Consider the following 19,486-nt stretch of genomic DNA (forward strand, 5'->3'; position numbering starts at 1 on the left):
GTAACCTATTTTTCCTTCTTGGTGTTTTATTATCTTATGAGTAAAGTTGAAAAGATTGTTTGGTTTCCCTTATTCTAATTAACGTTTGTTGTAAATAACTGAGCTTCAAGCACTAGTGCTTAGAGTACCCTTTAGTTATTACCTATCAACTCAATGTTTGTTTCTTTATTTTTCTGCCTGTTGACTGATGCTCAGTCTGTGGGAAAGTTTTTCAGAGTTTTGAGCTCTAACTTTTTGTGGGGCACTTTATCAAATCTCTATCAAAATTCAAATTTGATACATCCAAAAATAACCCCAATCTCTTCCTCAACATTTTCTGCAGACAGTGGAGTGGAAGTGAGATATTAGTGGCTATGATTCTATTGATGGATCTGTGAACCCAGCCATAACCTTATACAGTGAGGACTTCAGCTGTTGGCTGAAAGAAGTGATAACAGCTGTTTTGAGTCAACAGTTTTCCATTTTTTTTTACCTTGTTCAGTTCCCCCTTAGAAATGTCTTGTTGAATTAGAAGGTCTTGATATCTCTTTGTTTTGGATGATAGGAATGTACTAGAATATCAAAACTAGTGTATTCAGTATCTTTGTCCTGAGGTTTGAGATAGCTGCATGGTCCTGAAATTCCCTGGGCATTCTTTGCTTTTAATTCAATTAATTTCTCCAGTGTTACTTTTCAGATTTCTTTCCTGCTTTAATTAGACCTTTGGTACTCCACTCCGTAGCATTTTGTTTGCATGTGGAAGAGAAAATATTGATAAATGTTTACTCCCAAGCCCATATTTTTCCTGTCTCAAATGGATTCATGTTTGCTTTTTCCAATCCTTTCTTCCTCCTTGTCAAAGTTGTTTTTTTGTCTATTATGATATGTATTATATGAATGCTTGTAATATTTCTTTCCAGTTTCCTCTTTATTTGTGGGCGGCACAGTGGTTAGCACTGCTGCCTCACAGCGCCTGAGACCCGGGTTCAATTCCCGACTGAGGCGACAGACTGTGTGGAGTTTGCACGTTCTCCCCGTGTCTGCGTGGGTTTCCTCCGGGTGCTCCGGTTTCCTCCCACAGTCCAAAGATGTGCGGGTCAGGTGAATTGGCCATGCTAAATTGCCCGTAGTGTTAGGTAAGGGGTAAATGTAGGGGTATGGGTGGGTTGCGCTTCGGCGGGTCGGTGTGGACTTGTTGGGCCGAAGGGCCTGTTTCCACACTATAAGTAATCTAATCTGTAAGTGATCTAATCTATTTTAAGAGCTTGGTCAGTCTGCTGGTCGTCATTTGTTTGTAATCGGACTTGCTCTTTATTCTGGCAAATTGTATACTTTTTCTTAATGTAATACTATGCAGAACTTCTAATTAGCCAGGGTAATTAGAAGGGCTTCATGTTTTACATCCTTCAAGGGAATGTATAATGTCAGTTATGAATTATTTCTTGAATGAACTAGCAAAGACAGTTCTTAAGAAATTACTAATTTACTGCCTCATTACAAAGGACTGGTTCAAAACCAATCCTGTTACCTTATTGAGTCCTTCACAGATTCTTGTAAAGAATGGTTATGATTGTATTTTTTCCCCTAACGTTGTTTTGCTCATGTCTGCCCAGTCTCTGAAGATTGAGATTATTGTACAATTATTTGTATTAATATTGAAACTTCTCCAATTTCCTACGTGATCTGATATGAAGATACCAATCACTATTACAAAACCTTTTATTATGCTCCTTCAATATGCTGATTTCACTTAAGATTTTGATTTTTCAGTATGCTTCTATCCTATCTTTTATGATCAGCACTATCTTCATTTCCATTTTTGTCTCTTTCCATTTTCTCCATCATTTGATGCCCAAACCAATGTCTCGGCAGCTATCAGATCAATTCTATTTGTGCCTTGATTTATCTAGTATTCCAATATAATAGTTTAATGTATTTGGTATGTGATGCAGTTTGCATTCAATTAAGGACAGGAGTAGGCCATTCACTCCTTCAAGCCTTTTTTGTCACTGACAAAGATTATTGTTGATTTGATTGTAATCTTAAATCTGTATTACTACCTAACCATGATATCTTCACCCTCTCATTTCTGGGTTCTATCTGCATTGGCCTTCAAATACTTTTAAGACTCCGCTTCCACTGTCATTTCAGGAAGAGGATTTAAAAGTACTTAACCCTCTTGCCCCATCTGTTTTGAGTGGGCAATCTCCTATTTTTATATAGAGACTCTCAATTTTAGAATTCTTCTGTCAGAGGACACATTCTCTCTACATCTGCTCTTTCAAAGTCAATCAAAATTGCCTCTTAATTTTTTCAAATTTTTTTTAAACTAACCTGTTCACAGATGTTATTACACAACTCTGCATCAGATGGGACTTGAACACAGGGTAGGGACATGACCACTGCACCACAAGAATCCCTCAAATTGCCTTTTGCTCTTCTGTTCCTGCTCCTTGATGCTGCCTGACCTGCTGTGCTTTTTCAGCACCACTCTAATCTAGACTCTGGCTTCTGGCATCATCTGCAGACATTTTTATCTTTTTACATAATTCAATTCAAGCTTTTCCACTAAGACAATTTCCCCATTCCAGTTAGTCTAGTAAACCACTCTGGTTTCTTAGTTATTTAATATAACATTTATTAGATGAATACACTCCTTTGCTTAAGGGGTTGCGCACATTTATGGGGTGGCGGGGGGGCGCGTGAGGAGGAGGAGGAGAAGAAGAGGAGAAAGTGAAGTTAAAGCCCAAGATCATTTGAGGATAGTCTTGAATGGTGGAGCAGACTCAATAGACCACATTGTCTACTCTGATTTCTTATATGCTCTTGTCCCATCCTGGCATGCTGCTTCTCTTTACACAAAACCTTAATCTCTTTAGACTTATAGCATCATCCTTACCTGAACCCTTCCTTACCTTCCCACTTCAAATATTGTATTAAATGTCTTGTCATCACCTTTTAGTTAATTCACCAGGGCACTGGGTTTCTCTCCTCTCCACACTGATGCCAGTGCCCCATGAACTCAAATCTATTCCTCCCAAAGTCATGATTCCGTCACTCATTTAAACCTTAAATATTTTTTCATCCTGTACCAATTTCTTCATGACTCTGATTCTAATCCTGCAGTTATTAACATTTGATGCTTTAGTCGTCTTAATTTGAACCATAGCTCATGAAAATTGATCTTATTCAGTGCCAAATCACTTAAGACCCAAGTGAAGGATGCTACTTTTTAAGATGGACAAGACTTTTTAAATGCTGAGGCAATACTTAAAAAATGTTATTTCTCAGACAGATGATCAATGTTGTTTTGCTGGTTCTTTTGTAAAGACTGTTCTTGGCTCATGCAGGTCCTATATTTGGCAATCACATTTTTGGAAGCTCTTTTTAAGCTTGCAGGGATCAAATTTGGGCAATAAAGTTGTAGAATCCTTAATTCAAACAGAGCAAGCCATGTAAATCATTCCTACATAGTCTTTTATCCAGTGAGTTTTATTAAATTCCTTTTTTGAACAAAATTGCTTTCAAAGATGTTCAGGATTTGGGCATGGAAAATACTAAGTGGAAGGATTTATGGGCTCTGGTGTATCTAGTGCATAAAAAGCTGCTGTTTTGACCAAAGTAGTTTTGTGGACCTGATGATTCATATAAGATCTGTTAGGTACATCAATTGACTGCAATAATTGAATAATACCTTGAAGCTGTCATTAGCATAAGACTGGTCAAAATTCCTTTTTTTAAGGGCAACTAGGTTCATAGTGTAAATCTGGAATGAAAAGCAGTTGAATTGTAGTCTTGATTTGCTCTCAAACATATAAAAGATGTTGGAGTGTTTGAGAATAAAACTGTTTTTATTATGTAGCCCTTCTGCCATTAGTGAATATCAGTGTTTCATGGGCCCTTAGGGTGCTCCACAGCTCAGTAGTCAAAATTAGTTCACCTAATTTTGTGTAATATGTGTTGCTGGAAATGTAGCTGGCCACACAATTTAGCACTGCAATAATTTAGAATAAAATTGAGATAACTTTGTTCTTTTTGGTTGTGTATTCACTTACAATAGGTACTCTGATGGTGATCTTACATTGATATACCCTGATGGTACTTCATGCAGTTCTGGATTCCGAAGAATGACAATAATAAACTTTTACTGTAATGAATCAGCTGGTAAGCTTAAAACAAAATGTATGGTTTGTGTGTGTGTGTGTGCCAAGTATGCAATCCATCTAAGAGGACGTGAGAAACGTGTATTGTAACACTAGCATTATTGAGATTGTACTTGAATTAAGTGCTGTGCATTTCAAACTTGTTCTACATTTTCCAATCAAAGTTAAATTTTTGTTTGGTTTTCATTTTCTAAAGTGAGGTGATACTTTTCAGCATGGTTGGTTGGTTGAACTGAAACACTGAAGGCTAATTTTTGTCTTCAAACAAATATTTTATTGCATAAATATTTTATAGCCTGATATTCAAGTTGTTTTTGTAGTATTATCTAGATACAATCTTAACTGTTGTCCATTTTATTGTCTGTGCTAGATTAAACTAAAGTGCCATTATTAGGATCGATCATGTTTGTAAAATTGGGGAAAAGAAGGTAAAACTAGATATGCATAGCTTGTATGCTATGGATTTCAACATATTCAATCTGTGTTTATGCAAAGTTTGAGAGAAGATTTGTAGCTCGGGTGCTCATTGTTGTGGTTCTGTTCGTTTTTTGTTGCAAACGTTTCATCCCTTTCTAGGTGACATCCTCAGTTTATGCAAAGTATACACTTTCCTCCCCACTCTAAATACCTCTTCCATTCCTTCCCACACTCTCCTTTTTCCTTCTCCCTAATGAGGCTAATAGCATGCTGGCCTTCATAATTAGAGGTATTGAGTATAGAAGCAAAGAGGTGCTTCTGCAGCTGTACAGGGCCCTGGTGAGACCACACCTGGAGTACTGTATGCAGTTCTGGTTGCCAAATTTGAGGAAAGACATTCTGGTTATTGAGTGAGTGCAGCATAGGTTCACGAGATCAATTCCTGGAATGGAGGGATTACCTTACACTGAAAGACTGAAGCGACTGGGCTTGTATACCCTTGAGTTTAGAAGACTGAGAGGGGATCTGATTGAGATGTGTAAGATTATGAAAGGATTGGACATTCTGGCAGCAGGAAACATGTTTCCGCTGATGGGTGAGTGCCGAACCAGAGGACACAGCTTAAAAATACAGGGTAGACCATTTAGGACAGAGATGAGGAGAAACTTCTCCACCCAGAGTGGTGGCTGTGTGGAATGCACTGCCTCAGAGGACAGTGGAGGCCCAGTCTCTGGATTCATTTAAGAAAGAGTTGGATAGAGCTCTCAAAGATAGTGGAATCAAGGTTTATGGAGATAAGGCAGAGAGCGGATACTGATTTAGGAATGATCAGCCATGATCATCATGAATGGCAGTGCAGGCTCGAAGGGCTGAATGATCTACTCCTGCACCTATTGTCTAATAAGTGCGTAACTTTTTTGCATCTTCAGAAGTATTGTTTCTATCACGTGGCTGCAGGTTCCATTTTCCCACCAGAGAAGAGCTACTTCCTTGTTTTCAATGTGTAATGGTTCACTCTCTGATAAATGCTTGACATCAGTGGTGGTCAAATTGGAGGGATCTGAGGGACAGAAATTGCATGTATTTGGAAAGGCAAGGACTGATGAGGGATAGTTAACATGGCGTGGGAAGTAGTGTGTCTCTAATTTGAGTTGTTTGAAGAGGAGATTAAGAGAACTAAGATGTTAGAGCAGTAGATGCTTTTGATATGGACTTTACACAGAACATAGAAAAATACAGCGCAGTACAGGCCCTTTGGCCCTCGCTGTTGTGCCGAACCAAGCCCACCTAACCTACACTAACCCACTATCCTCCATTTGCCTATCAAAAGCCCATTTAAATGCCCATAAAGAGGGAGAGTCCACCACTGTTACTGGCAGGGCATTCCATGAATTCACGACTCGCTGAGTAAAGAATCTACCCCTAAAATCTGTCCTATACCTACCACCCCTTAATTTAAAGCTATGCCCCCTCGTAATATCTGACTCCATACGTGGAAAAAAGGTTTTCATGGTCAACCCTATCTAAACCCCTAATCATCTTGTACACCTCTATCAAGTCACCCCTAAACCTTCTTTTCTCCAATGAAAACAGCCCCAAGTGCCTCAGCCTTTCCTCATACGATCTTCCTACCATACCAGGCAACATCCTAGTAAACCTCCTTTGCACCCGTTCCAGTGCCTCCATATCCTTCCTATAGTATGGCGACCAAAACTGCACGCACTACTCCAAATGCGGCTGCACCAGAGTCTTATACAACTGCAACATGACCTCAGGACTCCGGAACTCGACTCCGGAACTCAACTCCTCTACCAATAAAGGCCAGTACGCCATATGCCTTCTTCACAGTACTATTTACCTGGGTGGCAACTTTCAGAGATCTGTGTACATGGAGACCAAGATCCCTCTGCTCATCCACACTTCCAAGTATCCGACCATTAGCCCAGTACCCCATCTTCTTGTTACTCTTACCAAAAGTGAATCACTTCACACTTAGCTACATTGAACTCCATTTGCCACCTTTCTGCCCAGCTCCGCAGCTTATCTATATCCCGCTGTAACCTGCCACGTCCTTCCTCACTGTCGTCAACTCCACTGACTTTCGTATCATCCGCAAACTTGCTCACCCAACCTTCTAGGCCCTCCTCCAGGTCATTTATAAAAATGACAAACAGCAATGGTCCCAGAACAGATCCTTGCGGAACACCGCTGGTAACTGCACTCCAAGATGAACCTTTACGATCAACTACTATCCTCTGTCGCCTTCCAGCCAGCCAATTCCTAATCCAAACCTCCAACTCACCCTCAATGCCATACCTCCATATTTTTTGCAGTAGCCTACCATGGGGAACCTTATCAAATGCCTTACTAAAATCCATATACACCACATCAACCGCTTTACCCCTTGTCCACCTCCTTAGTCACCACCTCAAAGAATTCAATCAGGTTTGTGAGGCACGACCTGCCCTTCACAAAACCATGTTGACTATCCTTGATCACATTATTCCTACCCAGATGTTCATAAATCCTATCCCTTGCAATTCTCTCTAAGACTTTGCCCACAACAGACTCACCGGCTTATAGTTACTAGGGTTATCCCTACTCCCCTTCTTTAATAAGGGAACCACATTTGCTATCCTCCAGTCTTCTGGCACTATTCCTGTAGACAACGAGGACATAAAAATTCAGGCCAATGGCTCTGCAATCTCCTCCCTTGCTTCTCAGAGAATCTTAGGATAAATGCCATCAGGCCCAAGGGACTTATCTATTTTCACCCTTTCTAGAATTTCCAACACCTCTTCCCTACATACCTCAGCCATCCATTCTAATTAATTGGGCAGCACAGTGGTTAGCACTGCTGCCTCACAGCGCCTGAGACCCTGGTTCAATTCCCGACTCAGGCGACTGACTGTGTGGAGTTTGCACGTTCTCCCCGTATCTGCGTGGGTTTCCTCCGGGTGCTCTGGTTTCCTCCCGCAGTCCAAAGATGTGCGGGTCAGGTGAATTGGCCATGCTAAATTGCCCGTAGTGTTAGGTAAGGGGTAAATGTAGGAGTATGGGTGGGTTGCGCTTCGGCGGGTTGGTGTGGACTTGTTGGGCTGAAGGGCCTGTTTCCACACTGTAAGTAATCTAATCTAATATTCACATTGGCAACAATGTCCTGTTCCTGAGTGAATACTGATGAAAAGTATTCATTCAGTGTCTCCCCAATTTCTTCAGCCTCCACACGCAACTTCCCACTACTATCCTTGACAGGACCTATTCCTACCATTCCTAGTTTATTTTATTCCTGACATACCTATAGAAAGCCTTTTGGGTTTTCCCTAATCCTACCAACCAAGGACTTTTCATGTCCCCTCCTTGCTGCTCTTAGCGCTCTCTTTAGATCCTTCCTGGCTACCTTTTATAGCTCTCAATCGCCCCAATTGAACCTTCCCGCCTCATCTTTACATAGGCCGCCCTCTTCCCTTTAACAAGGGATTCCAATTCCTTATTAAACCACGGCTCCCTCCCACGACCCTTTCCTCCCTGCCTGACTGGTACATACTTATCAAGGACACTCAATAGTTGCTCCTTGAACAAGCTCCACCTATTGATTGCACCCTTCCCTTGAAGCCTACTTTTCCAAGCCACGCATCCTAAGTCATTACTCACCGCATCATAATTTCCCTGCCCCCAGCTATATAACTCTTGCCCCGTAGTGCACACTTATCCCTCTCCATCACTAGAGTAAAAGTCACAGAATTGTGGTCACTGTCCCCAAAGTGCTCACCTACCTCCAATTCTAACACCTGGCCTGGTTCGTTACCCAGAACTAAATCCAGTGTGAGTTTAGTAAGGCTTTCAGCAACGCTCATGTTTGGTAGACTATTATCAAGGTTAGACCTCCTGGGATACAGAAAACTAGCCATTTGGATACAAAATTGGCTAGAAGATGGGAGGCAGAGGGTGATGGCGGAGAGCCACTTTTTGGACTGTAGGCCTGTGACCCGCAGTGTGCCGCAGGAATTGATCTGGATCCACTGCATTTTGTCATTTACAGAGGCACTTTGATGATCTGGCATTTGATTATCTGAATATTGGATTATCTGGTAAGATTACAAGATCCTGATCCTTGGATAAACTGTTGTTTGGCATTCTATTAACCCACAAATACCCACTGCCCAAGTTCTTCGGATAATTGAGTTTCCTCAATATAAATTTGGATTTAAATATAGGAGACTTGGTTAGTAAATTTGCAGATAACAGCAAAACTGATACTGTAGTTGCCAGTGAAGGAGGTTACTTCAGATACAGTAAGACATTAATCAGATGGGCTGAGGAGCGGAGGTTGGAGCTTAACTTAGATAAACATGGTGCTATATTTTGGTAGGGCAAATCAGGGCAGGACTTGTATACTTAAGGTCCTGGAGGACGTTGCTGAACAAGAGATCATGGAGTGCAGGTTCATAGTTCTTTGATAGTGAAGTCTCAAGTAGACGGGACCATGAAGAAGGCATTTAGCACACTTTCCTCTGGTCAGTGCATTAAGTATAGAAGTTGGGAGGGCATGTTGCGACTGCACAGGACATTGATTAGGCTATTTTTGGAAAGTGTTCAATTCTGATCTCCTATCAGAAAGGTATGAAACTTAAAAGGGTTCAGAAAGGATTTACAACTGTTTGCAGGGATGGAGGGCTTTAGCTATATGGTAGGGCTTAATACCTAGGGTTATTTTCTCTGGAGTGCTGGAGGTAGAGGGATGATCTGATTTTTAAAAAAAAACTTAAGGGGTATTGATAGTGAGAGTAGTCAAGGTCTTTTCCCCAGGATAGGGGAGTCTAAAATGAGGGCATGGATTTAAGGTCAGAGGGAAAGATTTAAAAGGGACCAAGGGCAGCTTTTTAATGCAGAAGGTGGTGTGGAGTTGCTGGAGGAAGTGATGGAAGCTGGATGGCTATATAAATAGGATGGGCTTAGAGTCAAATGGACCAAATGCTGACTACATTAAGTGAGGATATCTGGTTGGCATGGACGAATTGGACTGAAGGGTGTGTTTCCATGCTGTACATCTGACTCCATTTTTTTTAAGTTGATGAGAAATTGCAATGCTCTAGAGATGGGATATTGCAGAAGCAACGTGTTCTTGAAAAAGTAACCAGTCTAGCAGGCTTGATACACTGTCTAATCTACTTGGCCATCCTCCTCAACTTTTATATTCGATGCTGTTCAATTTGACACTTAGATTTATCAGCATTTATTTTATGAAATGAATTCTATTTTTTGTCACTCATTTAAATTGAATGCTGTGCATCTATATCTTCATATAGCAACTGAATGCCTCTGCTAATGAGTCCATGTGTATAGGAAAATGTGCAGGACTGTTTCATTCAGTCTCTGGGCCTGCTTGACCATTCTGAATTATCAATGCAGAAGGAGGCTGTTTTGGCTCACTGAGCACTTTAACTTGGTGTCAATGTCCTGCCTCTTCTGTGTAATTCTACACGTTCATGCATTTCATACCCAAACTATTCAATGTGGAAAATGTTTTTAGCACTTCATATTTGCTTCTGTTGGAAAGTACTTTTTAAAAACTGCAGTTTGAGTGGGAACAGTTTCTCCCTATTTAGATTAGATTAGACTTAGTGTGGAAACAGGCCCTTCGGCCCAACAAGTCCACACCGACCCGCCGAAGCGAAACCCACCCATACATTTACCCCTTAACTAACACTACGGGCAATTTAGCATGGCCAATTCACCTGACCCACACATCTTTGGTCTGTGGGAGGAAACCCACGCTGACACAGGGAGAACGTGCAAACTCCACACAGTCAGTCGCCTGAGTCGGGAATTGAACCCGGGTCTCAGGCGCTGTGAGGCAGCAGTGCTAACCACTGTGCCACCGTGCCGCCCACAAACTTCAACCAGATCCCTCCTGATTTTGAAAGTTTCAGTCAAATCTGTTCTTTGCCTCCTCTCCTATGAAAACAGTCCTAACTTCTCCAATATGCCTTTGCTTCCAGGCATCAGAAACTTCAGTCACATTCTCATTAGCCTCTGCACATACTCTAGATCAGTAGAGTTATCCAGGTGTAATCAGTATCAACCCCCTTCCCCAACCCAGTGTTAATGATCATTGTTAATAAAGCTTCAGTATTAACAATTCTGTACCTGTTTTACCACCTTTAATGACTTGCATATGTATACACCCTTCATGCATGCACGCACCTCTGTTCCAGTACACCCTTTGGAATAGTATCCTTTGGTTGGTACAGTTTTGCCTTGATCTTTGTACCAAATTGCATTACCTCACTTTTCTGCATTAAGCTTCATCTGCCAACTGGATCAAGGCTGAATTTTTACCTTGCCACAATTTTTCTACATTATACCATAAATTATAATTTAATATTTGTTTTTCCAGCAGTTTAAGCTCTCATTAATTACTGTTTCTGTCCTTTTAAAAGTTGATGGAGGAAAGGGTAAACCAGAATTCAGTGCTGAAGTTGACTGCACATACATTTTTGACTGGGGTACGAAGTATGCCTGTGTGAAAGAAAAGGAAAACCTGCTGTGTGGTGCTTCTGATGGAAAGAAACGTTATGATCTTTCACCTTTAACTCGATACAAAGGTAAGCTTTTTGCTTTTAGCCATTTTGTGGTTAATATAAAGTAAGCCACACTAAACTTTAGCATTTTGACTTGTTAAGTGTTTTTCCATTGGCAACTAGGTTTTGCTGTGAGTCATTTTTTTAACACAGTAAATTTTAAAATTTTTGCTTCCTATGTATTAGGCAGTTTGAACTTAATGTTATAAAGCGCCTGCAGAAATCAAAAGTGAAAATGGATTGTTTTGACCGAAAGCAGAGTCAAATAAATATTCCAAAGTACGCTCTTTAGTTTTATGGATACTTCCATAGTTCCTATTGATGTGGATTTAGAATTGTACTGTAGGTGGCACGGTGGCTCAGTGGTTAGCACTGCTGCCTCACAGCGCCAGGGACATGGGTTCAATTCTCGCCTCGCGCAACTGTCTGTGTCGAGTTTGCACATTCTCCCAGTGTCTGCGTGGGTTTGCTCTGGTTTCCTCCCACAGTCCAAAGATGTGCAGGTCAGGTGAATTGGCTGTGCTAAATTGCCTGTAGTGTTGGGTGCTTTAGTTGGGGTAAATGTAGGGGAATGGGTCTGGGTGGGTTGCTCTTTGGAGGGTCGGTGTGGACTTGTTGGGCTGAAGGGCCTGTTTCCACACTGTAGGGAATCTAATCTAATCTAAAAATTTGGTTCTCTCCTTTCACGTTTTTATCCAACAGGTATGGAGTAGTAGAAAATGTGTAACACTGAAGAGTGTAATTTGACCTATTGTGTCTAAGCTCGGTCATGTTTTTTTTAAAAAACAAGCGATTCTGCCAAATTTCCCTACCTTGAACTATTTCTGTAGCCTTGCAGGGATGGCTTCTTAAGTAGATGTGGAGGTGCTGGTGGTGGACTGGGTGGACAAAGCTGAAAATCATAATACCAGGTTGTAGTCCAGCAGGTTTATTTGAAAGTACTAGCCTTCAGAGTGTTGCTCTTTCCTGAAGAAACTAGTGAGGCAGGATCATAAGACACAGAATTTATAGCAAAAGATCAGTGTCATGCAATGAAAATGATATATTGAACAAACCCAGATTGCAATATAACCTGGTGTTATGTGATTTTCTATCATAAATAGATATCAATGTAAGTTTGAAATGTGGACCTATTATACTTCCTGCCTGTTACACCTCGGGCAGTGAATTCAGACTTTCAAGCACAATTTTAAAATGTCACTTGCCTTTCTGTCAATTATTTTAAATCTGTGCCTCCACTACATTGTCCCTATTTACTTTCACCCCTATAATTTTACATACCTTAATTTAGTCACTCCTCCACCTTCTTTGCTCCATGGAAAATAACCTCCGTTCGTCCAGTCCTGGCAGCATTCTCGTAAATCTCATCTGCATTCTCTCCAGTGCAATCTAAAAGTTTTTCTGCAGTGTGACCAAAGCTATAGATGCTACCCCCATTGCAAATTTCACGATCTGAAGTCCATATAAATTTGAAATTCAAAACTACAAAACAATTGTACAATTGTTGATATTTGTAAATGCCTATCTGGTTCACTCTAGGGATGTAAATCTGTCGATCTTATCTGGTCTGACCTAATTGTGGTCCCATACCCACAGCAATGTTGTTGCCTACATCCTGTTAACAAATAAAACAAAACTGTTGTTCTCCCAGTTAATTCCAATAATTTGCTTTTGAAGTAAAATTCACTGTGCCTATATCTACTTAGATTATCCTTTATTCCTTTTTCAAAGTTGTCCAGCAGTCCTTGTTCTGTCATCATTTAATGCCTCACTGATCAAATAGGTTTGACATATATTGGATAGTCTTTGCAATTTCCTCCCTTCTTGTAACAGCCTGGGGTCAATTTCATTTAGGCCTATTGAATTATTTATTTTCAATTGTGCAGTATTTTTCCTATTTGATATTTCTGATGCCACCTTCATTTCATTTGATAATTTGAAATATTTGAATTTTGAAGCTTCAATTGAGGTTTGACCTAATCAGTACCCACCTAAAACCAATGTAAATGAGTTGAGAACATTTTTAGATGGTGAACTGCTGTACATGAAACACTCAATTTAAAGCCAACGTGCATTGTGTTGTAGATTGGTGTTTGTATAAACTACTATAACCAGCTCTTTTCCTAAAAATGTTGAAACTTGTATTAATATACAGCAAAAGAAGTTCCTGAATCTGACAATACTCACAACTGGGAGGCACTAGATAGCCTGGTAAAATCTGATCGAAGACAGATCTATGTTAATGTATGCCACAAGGTACTTCAAGATGGTGAAGCTGTAGGATGTCCTGAAGATGCAGCTGTTTGTTCTGTTGGTAAGTTCGTAAGACACTTGAATTTAAAAAAAAGTACATTTCATGATATAATTTCTACTCGATAGTGATTAAGTGGCTTGCATAGAAATGAGATTCCTATATCTTGGTGTTTTGCATTAGTGGCTTCCCAAAAGAAAAGTAGATATTGGTGTACTTGTCAGTATGAGCTCCACCACATCATAAAAATGAGAAAAATATTCCAGAAATGAACAATTTAGTTTCTCTGTGGAGAGGCCAGATTAACTACATGCTTCCGGTATAATTTTTCATGAAATTTTTGACACCAGTTGGGAACTTGTTTATATATGGCAGTCTTATTTATTTTTAAGCATGTTGAAAATAAGTCTGCCATAGTTTACAAGAATAAGATTAGGACAAAGATATAAAAGAAAACCAAATGCAGAACAATGCTGCAATTCAGTAAAGAGTCTATTGAGTAGTCCCATTTTAATATTCTAATTGAGGTGAATGTGTACTTAATAAACTGTCTTTTATGCATACAGGTCAGACTAATCTGCTTTTCTATAGCATTTTCTATTTGTATCTTGCAGCCCTAGGGGTTTCTTTTCCTAGCTTGAAGAAAAAAAATCCATATTGTACTCTGGACTGGGGTTTCAAATCGCCTTTGAGAAATCTATAGTGCGAAAGAACTTTTCAAAATCTTGCTTTTACTGATATTGAAAAAACTTAATGACAAGTCTAAAAGCTTAAAGAAAGTTTGCCCCACAAGAAGTGACCTGTTGAATTTTGTAGAAACAGCATTGCTAAGGTTTATTTATTTGAAGATCAAATTATTCCAAAAATTTTATCTCCTAGGTGAAAATAGCAAAAAGAACCTTGGAAAATTTGTTTCACCCCCTACAAAGGAAGGCAATAATATTCAACTAGTGTACTCTGATGGTGAGCCATGTGGAAGAAATGGTCGTAGCAAAACTATTATCACTTTTATATGTAGACCCGGTAAGTTTGGGTGTGTCTTGTTTGTCTTCAGAAAATGTCGACGCGCTTTGCACAATCCTTACATAATATTTGACTCTGTTTGTGTACGGCAGAGTTTTCCCAATACTTTGTGCAAGAAATTTGGGCAATATGTTACTTTTTTGATCAAAGTGAGCCTGTATATTCTAACACTTAAACAAGCCCAGTCTATTGAAAATAATTAGCTGGTCTTCTGTAACATTTCAGCAAGTTGATTTCGTGAGCGAGACTATTGTATTATGCCAAACAGAAGCACTGATCGGTCAGTACAGGGGGCAACAATAAAAACAGGTGCCTGAAGTCTAGCCACACTGAAATACGCAAGGATTCAGCCAGGTTCAAGATGCCTAGTAGGCTCTGCAAATTTGCCCTGGAAATCTCTTAAATATCCTGCAAAAATTCAGTGTTGGGACCAAAAAAAAATTGAAGGATAGTTTTCCCCCTCCTGCCTTATTATGCAATAAGCATAGAAGATGAAATCTTTGAACAACAACTCCAATCTCAGATTTATTTTTCCCATGTTGCTTCTCCAATCATGGGTCTCTTTGCTCCTATTTTTAAAAATTTGTGTCCTTTTTTTTGCTGGACTGTTGAGTTTTCAGAGACAGCTGTAAGGTTTAGATGTTCAGGGCCAGGCCTAAACCCTTTCAATAGCTTGAGCACCTATTTAGATGATCAGCTGCAAGTGGTGATATCTCAGCTGTGATTCTGACCAGCTGCAGGATTTCAATGATGGTCATTTAAGCAGGGCTCCAACCTGGACAGAAGCCACGGTAGTCCTCGTGCACTATGCACTGTTTAGTGAGTGCAATTGATGGATAACTGGGAACAACTGTTGTTTGCCTGAGCAAGTACCAGTTGCTAGAGTGACTGTATATCGAGGAGCCACTGTGCTCTGCCAGTGGAGGTTTGATAGGCAGAGATTCTGGCCTGTGGTAGGTCCATTCCCATTTTCAACTGAGGTGTTTCCTCCTTGGAGTCGCTGACCCTGTCTAGTATCAATCCATGGTCTCTCTGTCCCCTGCACTCTAGTTTGGGGGGGTATGGGGGAGGAGAAAGAGAGATGAAAGTGTTATTAATTCTGTTTAGTATTTTGGAAGGAATTTTGACCTCTGTATCCAGCTGTATTTTAATGGAGTGTTTCTGTAAACATGGGTAGGATTTGATCATTTTGGGTATTGGATGGAAATCTTAAGACCTCAGCATTAGGGTGCTTCTGTGATTTAGGAAATTGAGATTTTCGTCTGGAGGTTTGGGAATGTATAGTGTGCTTTAGAGTCTTGAGGTGCAAATTGTTATTTTGGCTCTGCTCTTCAATGAAGTCAACACATGGAGTTATTAAGATTTGTTAGATTATGGCTATTTTAGAGAAACTACACTTTCAGAGTTTGTGTGGAACACGGCAAGCAGGTGAAGTGAACTTAAGCTGCCATATTCCCCAACTCCACATGTTTTTACTATTAGCTTGCTTCCATTCTACCAGCAATACACTCTTGGTATCCTCACCACCAATTCCTATCATCTGTGAATTGTTGGTATCAGTATTCTGGCAGATCATCTATCTAGTTTGGTTAAGAAAAATTCAAACTAAGTGGGGGAAAGTCATCAAGTAAGGTGATGTGCTAAAGTAAATAGAAATCAAGAAATGGTGCATGACAACAGTTCAGGTAATGAATGTGTAGTATTTGTGTCAAAAGGAAATGAACTATTGGCACAAATGGTGATAAGTGTAACGTGGTGTGATTTACTGAAACCTGATTAAAAGGCAGCCGTGGTTGGAACCTAAATATTCATAGGTATTTGACATTGTGAATGACAGGATTCTAGAACAAGATAGTGGGGTATCTGTGTTTAATTAAGAAAGACATTAGTTGGGGATAGTGTTTGATAGGTTAAGATGTGGCATCATCAAGTGAGTGAGGAGTAATTTGTAGCCCCCCACCCCAGCCCAGCTGGTCCAATAACAATAGTTATACTGCAGGACAGGAAGAAGTGAGACAAGAAATTAACAGTAATTTTGCATGATTAATCTACACATTGATTTGGTGAACTAGATTGGTAAAGGAAGCCTGCATACGAGGTTATTGAGAAAAAAAAACAAGTGTTGATATTAGTTGCATTGGTTGCAAACTTTCAAAGTTCTTTAGTGGGTTTTCAAACAATAGATGGGTGTGTCTGACATTGGTGGTGGCCAAGTTTTGGAAGGACTCCTGAGGGACAGGATTTACATGTATTTGGAAAGGTGAAGATAGATTAGGGATCGTCATCTTGGCTTTGCATGGGAAATCGTATCTGACTAACTTGATTGTTACTTCAAAAAACTGAGGATTGAGGACAGAGCAGTGGATGCGGTCTATATGGACTTCAGTAAGGCAATCAGCATGGTAGACTGGTTAGCAAGGTTAGATCTCATGGAATGCAGGGAGATCTAGCTGTTTGGATACTGGACTGGGTGGTATTGGAGGGTTACTTTACAAATTGGGGATCTGTGACCAGTGGTGTGCAACAAGGATTGATGAGTCCACTGCTTTCTGTTCTAACTACCAGAGAGTTTGCACCCTGATAGCCATTGATTCCAGTTTTGCTAGGGACTCTTGATGTCACATTCAGTTGAATGCAATCTGTGTGTTAAGGGCTGAGGCGCTCTCCTCGCCCTGAATTTGATTCTTTGTACATACTTGAACCAAGGATGTAATGAGGTCAGGAGCTCAGTGACCCTGGTGGAGCTCTGAGCAGGTGGTACTTGATAGCACTGATGATGACACTTTACTGATCAACAGCAGACAGTTGGGGTGGTAATTAGCTGGGTTGGATTTGTCTTTATGAACAGTACATATTTGGGCAGTCTTCCACATTGTTAGGTAGATGCCAATGTTCTAACAGTACTGGAACAGCGAGGGGAGTGACACATTCTGGAGTCTTCAGTACTATTGTGGGAATGTTGTCAGGGTCCATAGCCTTTGCAGTATTCACTGCATCAACAGTTTTGTGATATCACGTTGAATAAATTGAATTGGCTAAAGACTGATGTCTGTAATGCTGGGGATTACTGGAGAAGGGCAAGATGGATGATCCCCCCCCCCCCCCCCCCCCCCCGAAGATTGCTGCAAAAGCTTCAGCCTTATCTTTTGCACTGATTCTCGACTACTTGCATCTAAAATAATTATTTGGGTGAAGAAACCAAATGTGTCCTCACTAAATTTATCAATGACACCAAGATAAATAGGAAACTTAAGTTTGTGAATAGGTATAGACAGGTTTTAAGTTGACAATAAATATGGCAGATGGAAAATTCAGAGCCTGTCTGTTTAGATGGGGAGAATAGTGAGCTATATGCTAGATGAAAGGAGAGAGATTTTAGGATAGTGATGCAGAAATCTCTTGGTGTCCCAATATGTAATTTGCATAAAATTACTATGCAAGGACAGCCAGTGAGCAGGAAGACCATGGAATGCTGTTTTGCAAGATGAATGAAATACAAATGGAAAATTCTGCTGTAGCTATACAAAGTGCTGATGAGACCATATCTGGACTACATGCAGTTTTGGTCTAGGTTTTTGATAAAAAAGATAGTTGAATTAAAACAGTTCAGAAGATTTACCTGACCCATTCTTGGGGTGACTGGATTAGCTATGAAGAAAGATTGAACAGATTAAGCCTGTACTAGGAGTTCATTACAGTGTAGAAAAATGAGATGATCTTATTGAGACACTATCTTCAGCAAACTGGGTAAGGGGGGTACCCATAGTGTTTTTTTGTGTGTGGGAGATCAAAGCTACAGCTCAAATTTAACATTTATCATTTTTAAAACAGACTTTTATTTTCTCTCTCAAAGGATAATGTGTATGGGATTCTTCCCAGACGTTAGTGGAGACTGGTTCTTTAAGGTTGAGTATTTTTTTGATGGACAAGTTATGGGATGCAGACAGAAATGTGGAACTTGAGCCACAACCAGATCAGCTATGTACTTAATGAATGGTACAACACTCTTGAAGGACTGACAGCCTACACCTGCTCATAAGTGCTAAGTTCGTTGTACCTTCTCTAAGGCATTTGTGAAAATTTCTGGCTGTAAGTTGATGAATTGAAAGTTGCCAAGTGGAAGTCTACAGTTTCTTATTCATTTCTGTAGATTTTGCCAACCAGCTTCACTTAGTATTTTTACTATTTCCAAGTATTTATACAGTTTCCTAATGTTCAAAAATTGCCAACAAGATATTAGTCTTAGTTTCTTTGGCAGCATTTAAAATATGATAGGTGTCTGTATTCACTAGTGTTTTTGTTCATGTGGAATTCCATAATGGACCTCTATACCTCAGCCAGAAGTAAATGAAGTATTCAATGGCAATTATATGAATTTTGCAGTTTTAATGATGGCAAAGATATCAGCATTCACGATCATTACAACTGGGCAGTTGACAGCAAATTCTGATCATATAGACAGTTACACGATGAGCTCAGGAGTCATTGTCAGCAATTTCCTGCTACTCAGGATGGGCTGTTGAAATCCTCATGAAGTGCTTAGGAATAACTTGCATTGCTGTGAGATTCGAAATGTTCTGTGAAAAGTCTTGATTCACTAAATTGAATGAGGTGTAACTGGCTTTGTGGTACTTTCGAATCTTAACTATTAACAACCTCTCTAGTCCTGAAAAAGTAATTATTTGCTTGTAAAATCAAATTTCTTTATGATAAATTCCAAAGATTTTTAATTTGAATTTGTGGTATTTCATAAAGCCCATTCGAGATTCAGTACACAGGCAGCAAGATAAAATATAGTCTGATTATAAGGATCATAAAGTCATTTTACTTTCTGGTTTGATGTTAAAGAATTCTTCAACATGACTGGCTGCTGAGCATACTTAATGTTGGATGTTAGAGATCCCCTATAATTTGTGTTGGACTCAAATATCAGAATGATTCAAATTTACATCTGATTACTAGGCCTTTACAGGCAGCTTTCTTTGCAGTTAATGGCAAGCTGCTTGACTGCACCAAAATCCTAGTGTTTTTTGCTGCCCCAAAATTTTGGTTCAAAAATCCTTAGCTTG

At 39.9% G+C, this 19,486-nt stretch overlaps 1 protein-coding gene across 3 annotated transcripts in view; it reads left to right on the plus strand.

The window, feature by feature from the left end:
• igf2r (insulin-like growth factor 2 receptor) overlaps positions 1-19,486 on the plus strand; it is a 226,884-nt gene that overhangs the window by 70,912 nt on the left and 136,486 nt on the right. For all 3 annotated transcript variants that reach the window (XM_060831661.1, XM_060831659.1, XM_060831660.1), the window contains exons 10-13: positions 4,040-4,143; positions 11,003-11,167; positions 13,299-13,457; positions 14,274-14,417. In XM_060831661.1, the coding sequence (XP_060687644.1) occupies positions 4,040-4,143; positions 11,003-11,167; positions 13,299-13,457; positions 14,274-14,417 (572 nt within the window). The remainder of the gene's footprint in view (positions 1-4,039; positions 4,144-11,002; positions 11,168-13,298; positions 13,458-14,273; positions 14,418-19,486) is intronic.

The sequence above is a fragment of the Hemiscyllium ocellatum genome, chromosome 10 (assembly GCF_020745735.1).
Source record: "Hemiscyllium ocellatum isolate sHemOce1 chromosome 10, sHemOce1.pat.X.cur, whole genome shotgun sequence".
NCBI classification, from domain to species: domain Eukaryota; kingdom Metazoa; phylum Chordata; class Chondrichthyes; order Orectolobiformes; family Hemiscylliidae; genus Hemiscyllium; species Hemiscyllium ocellatum.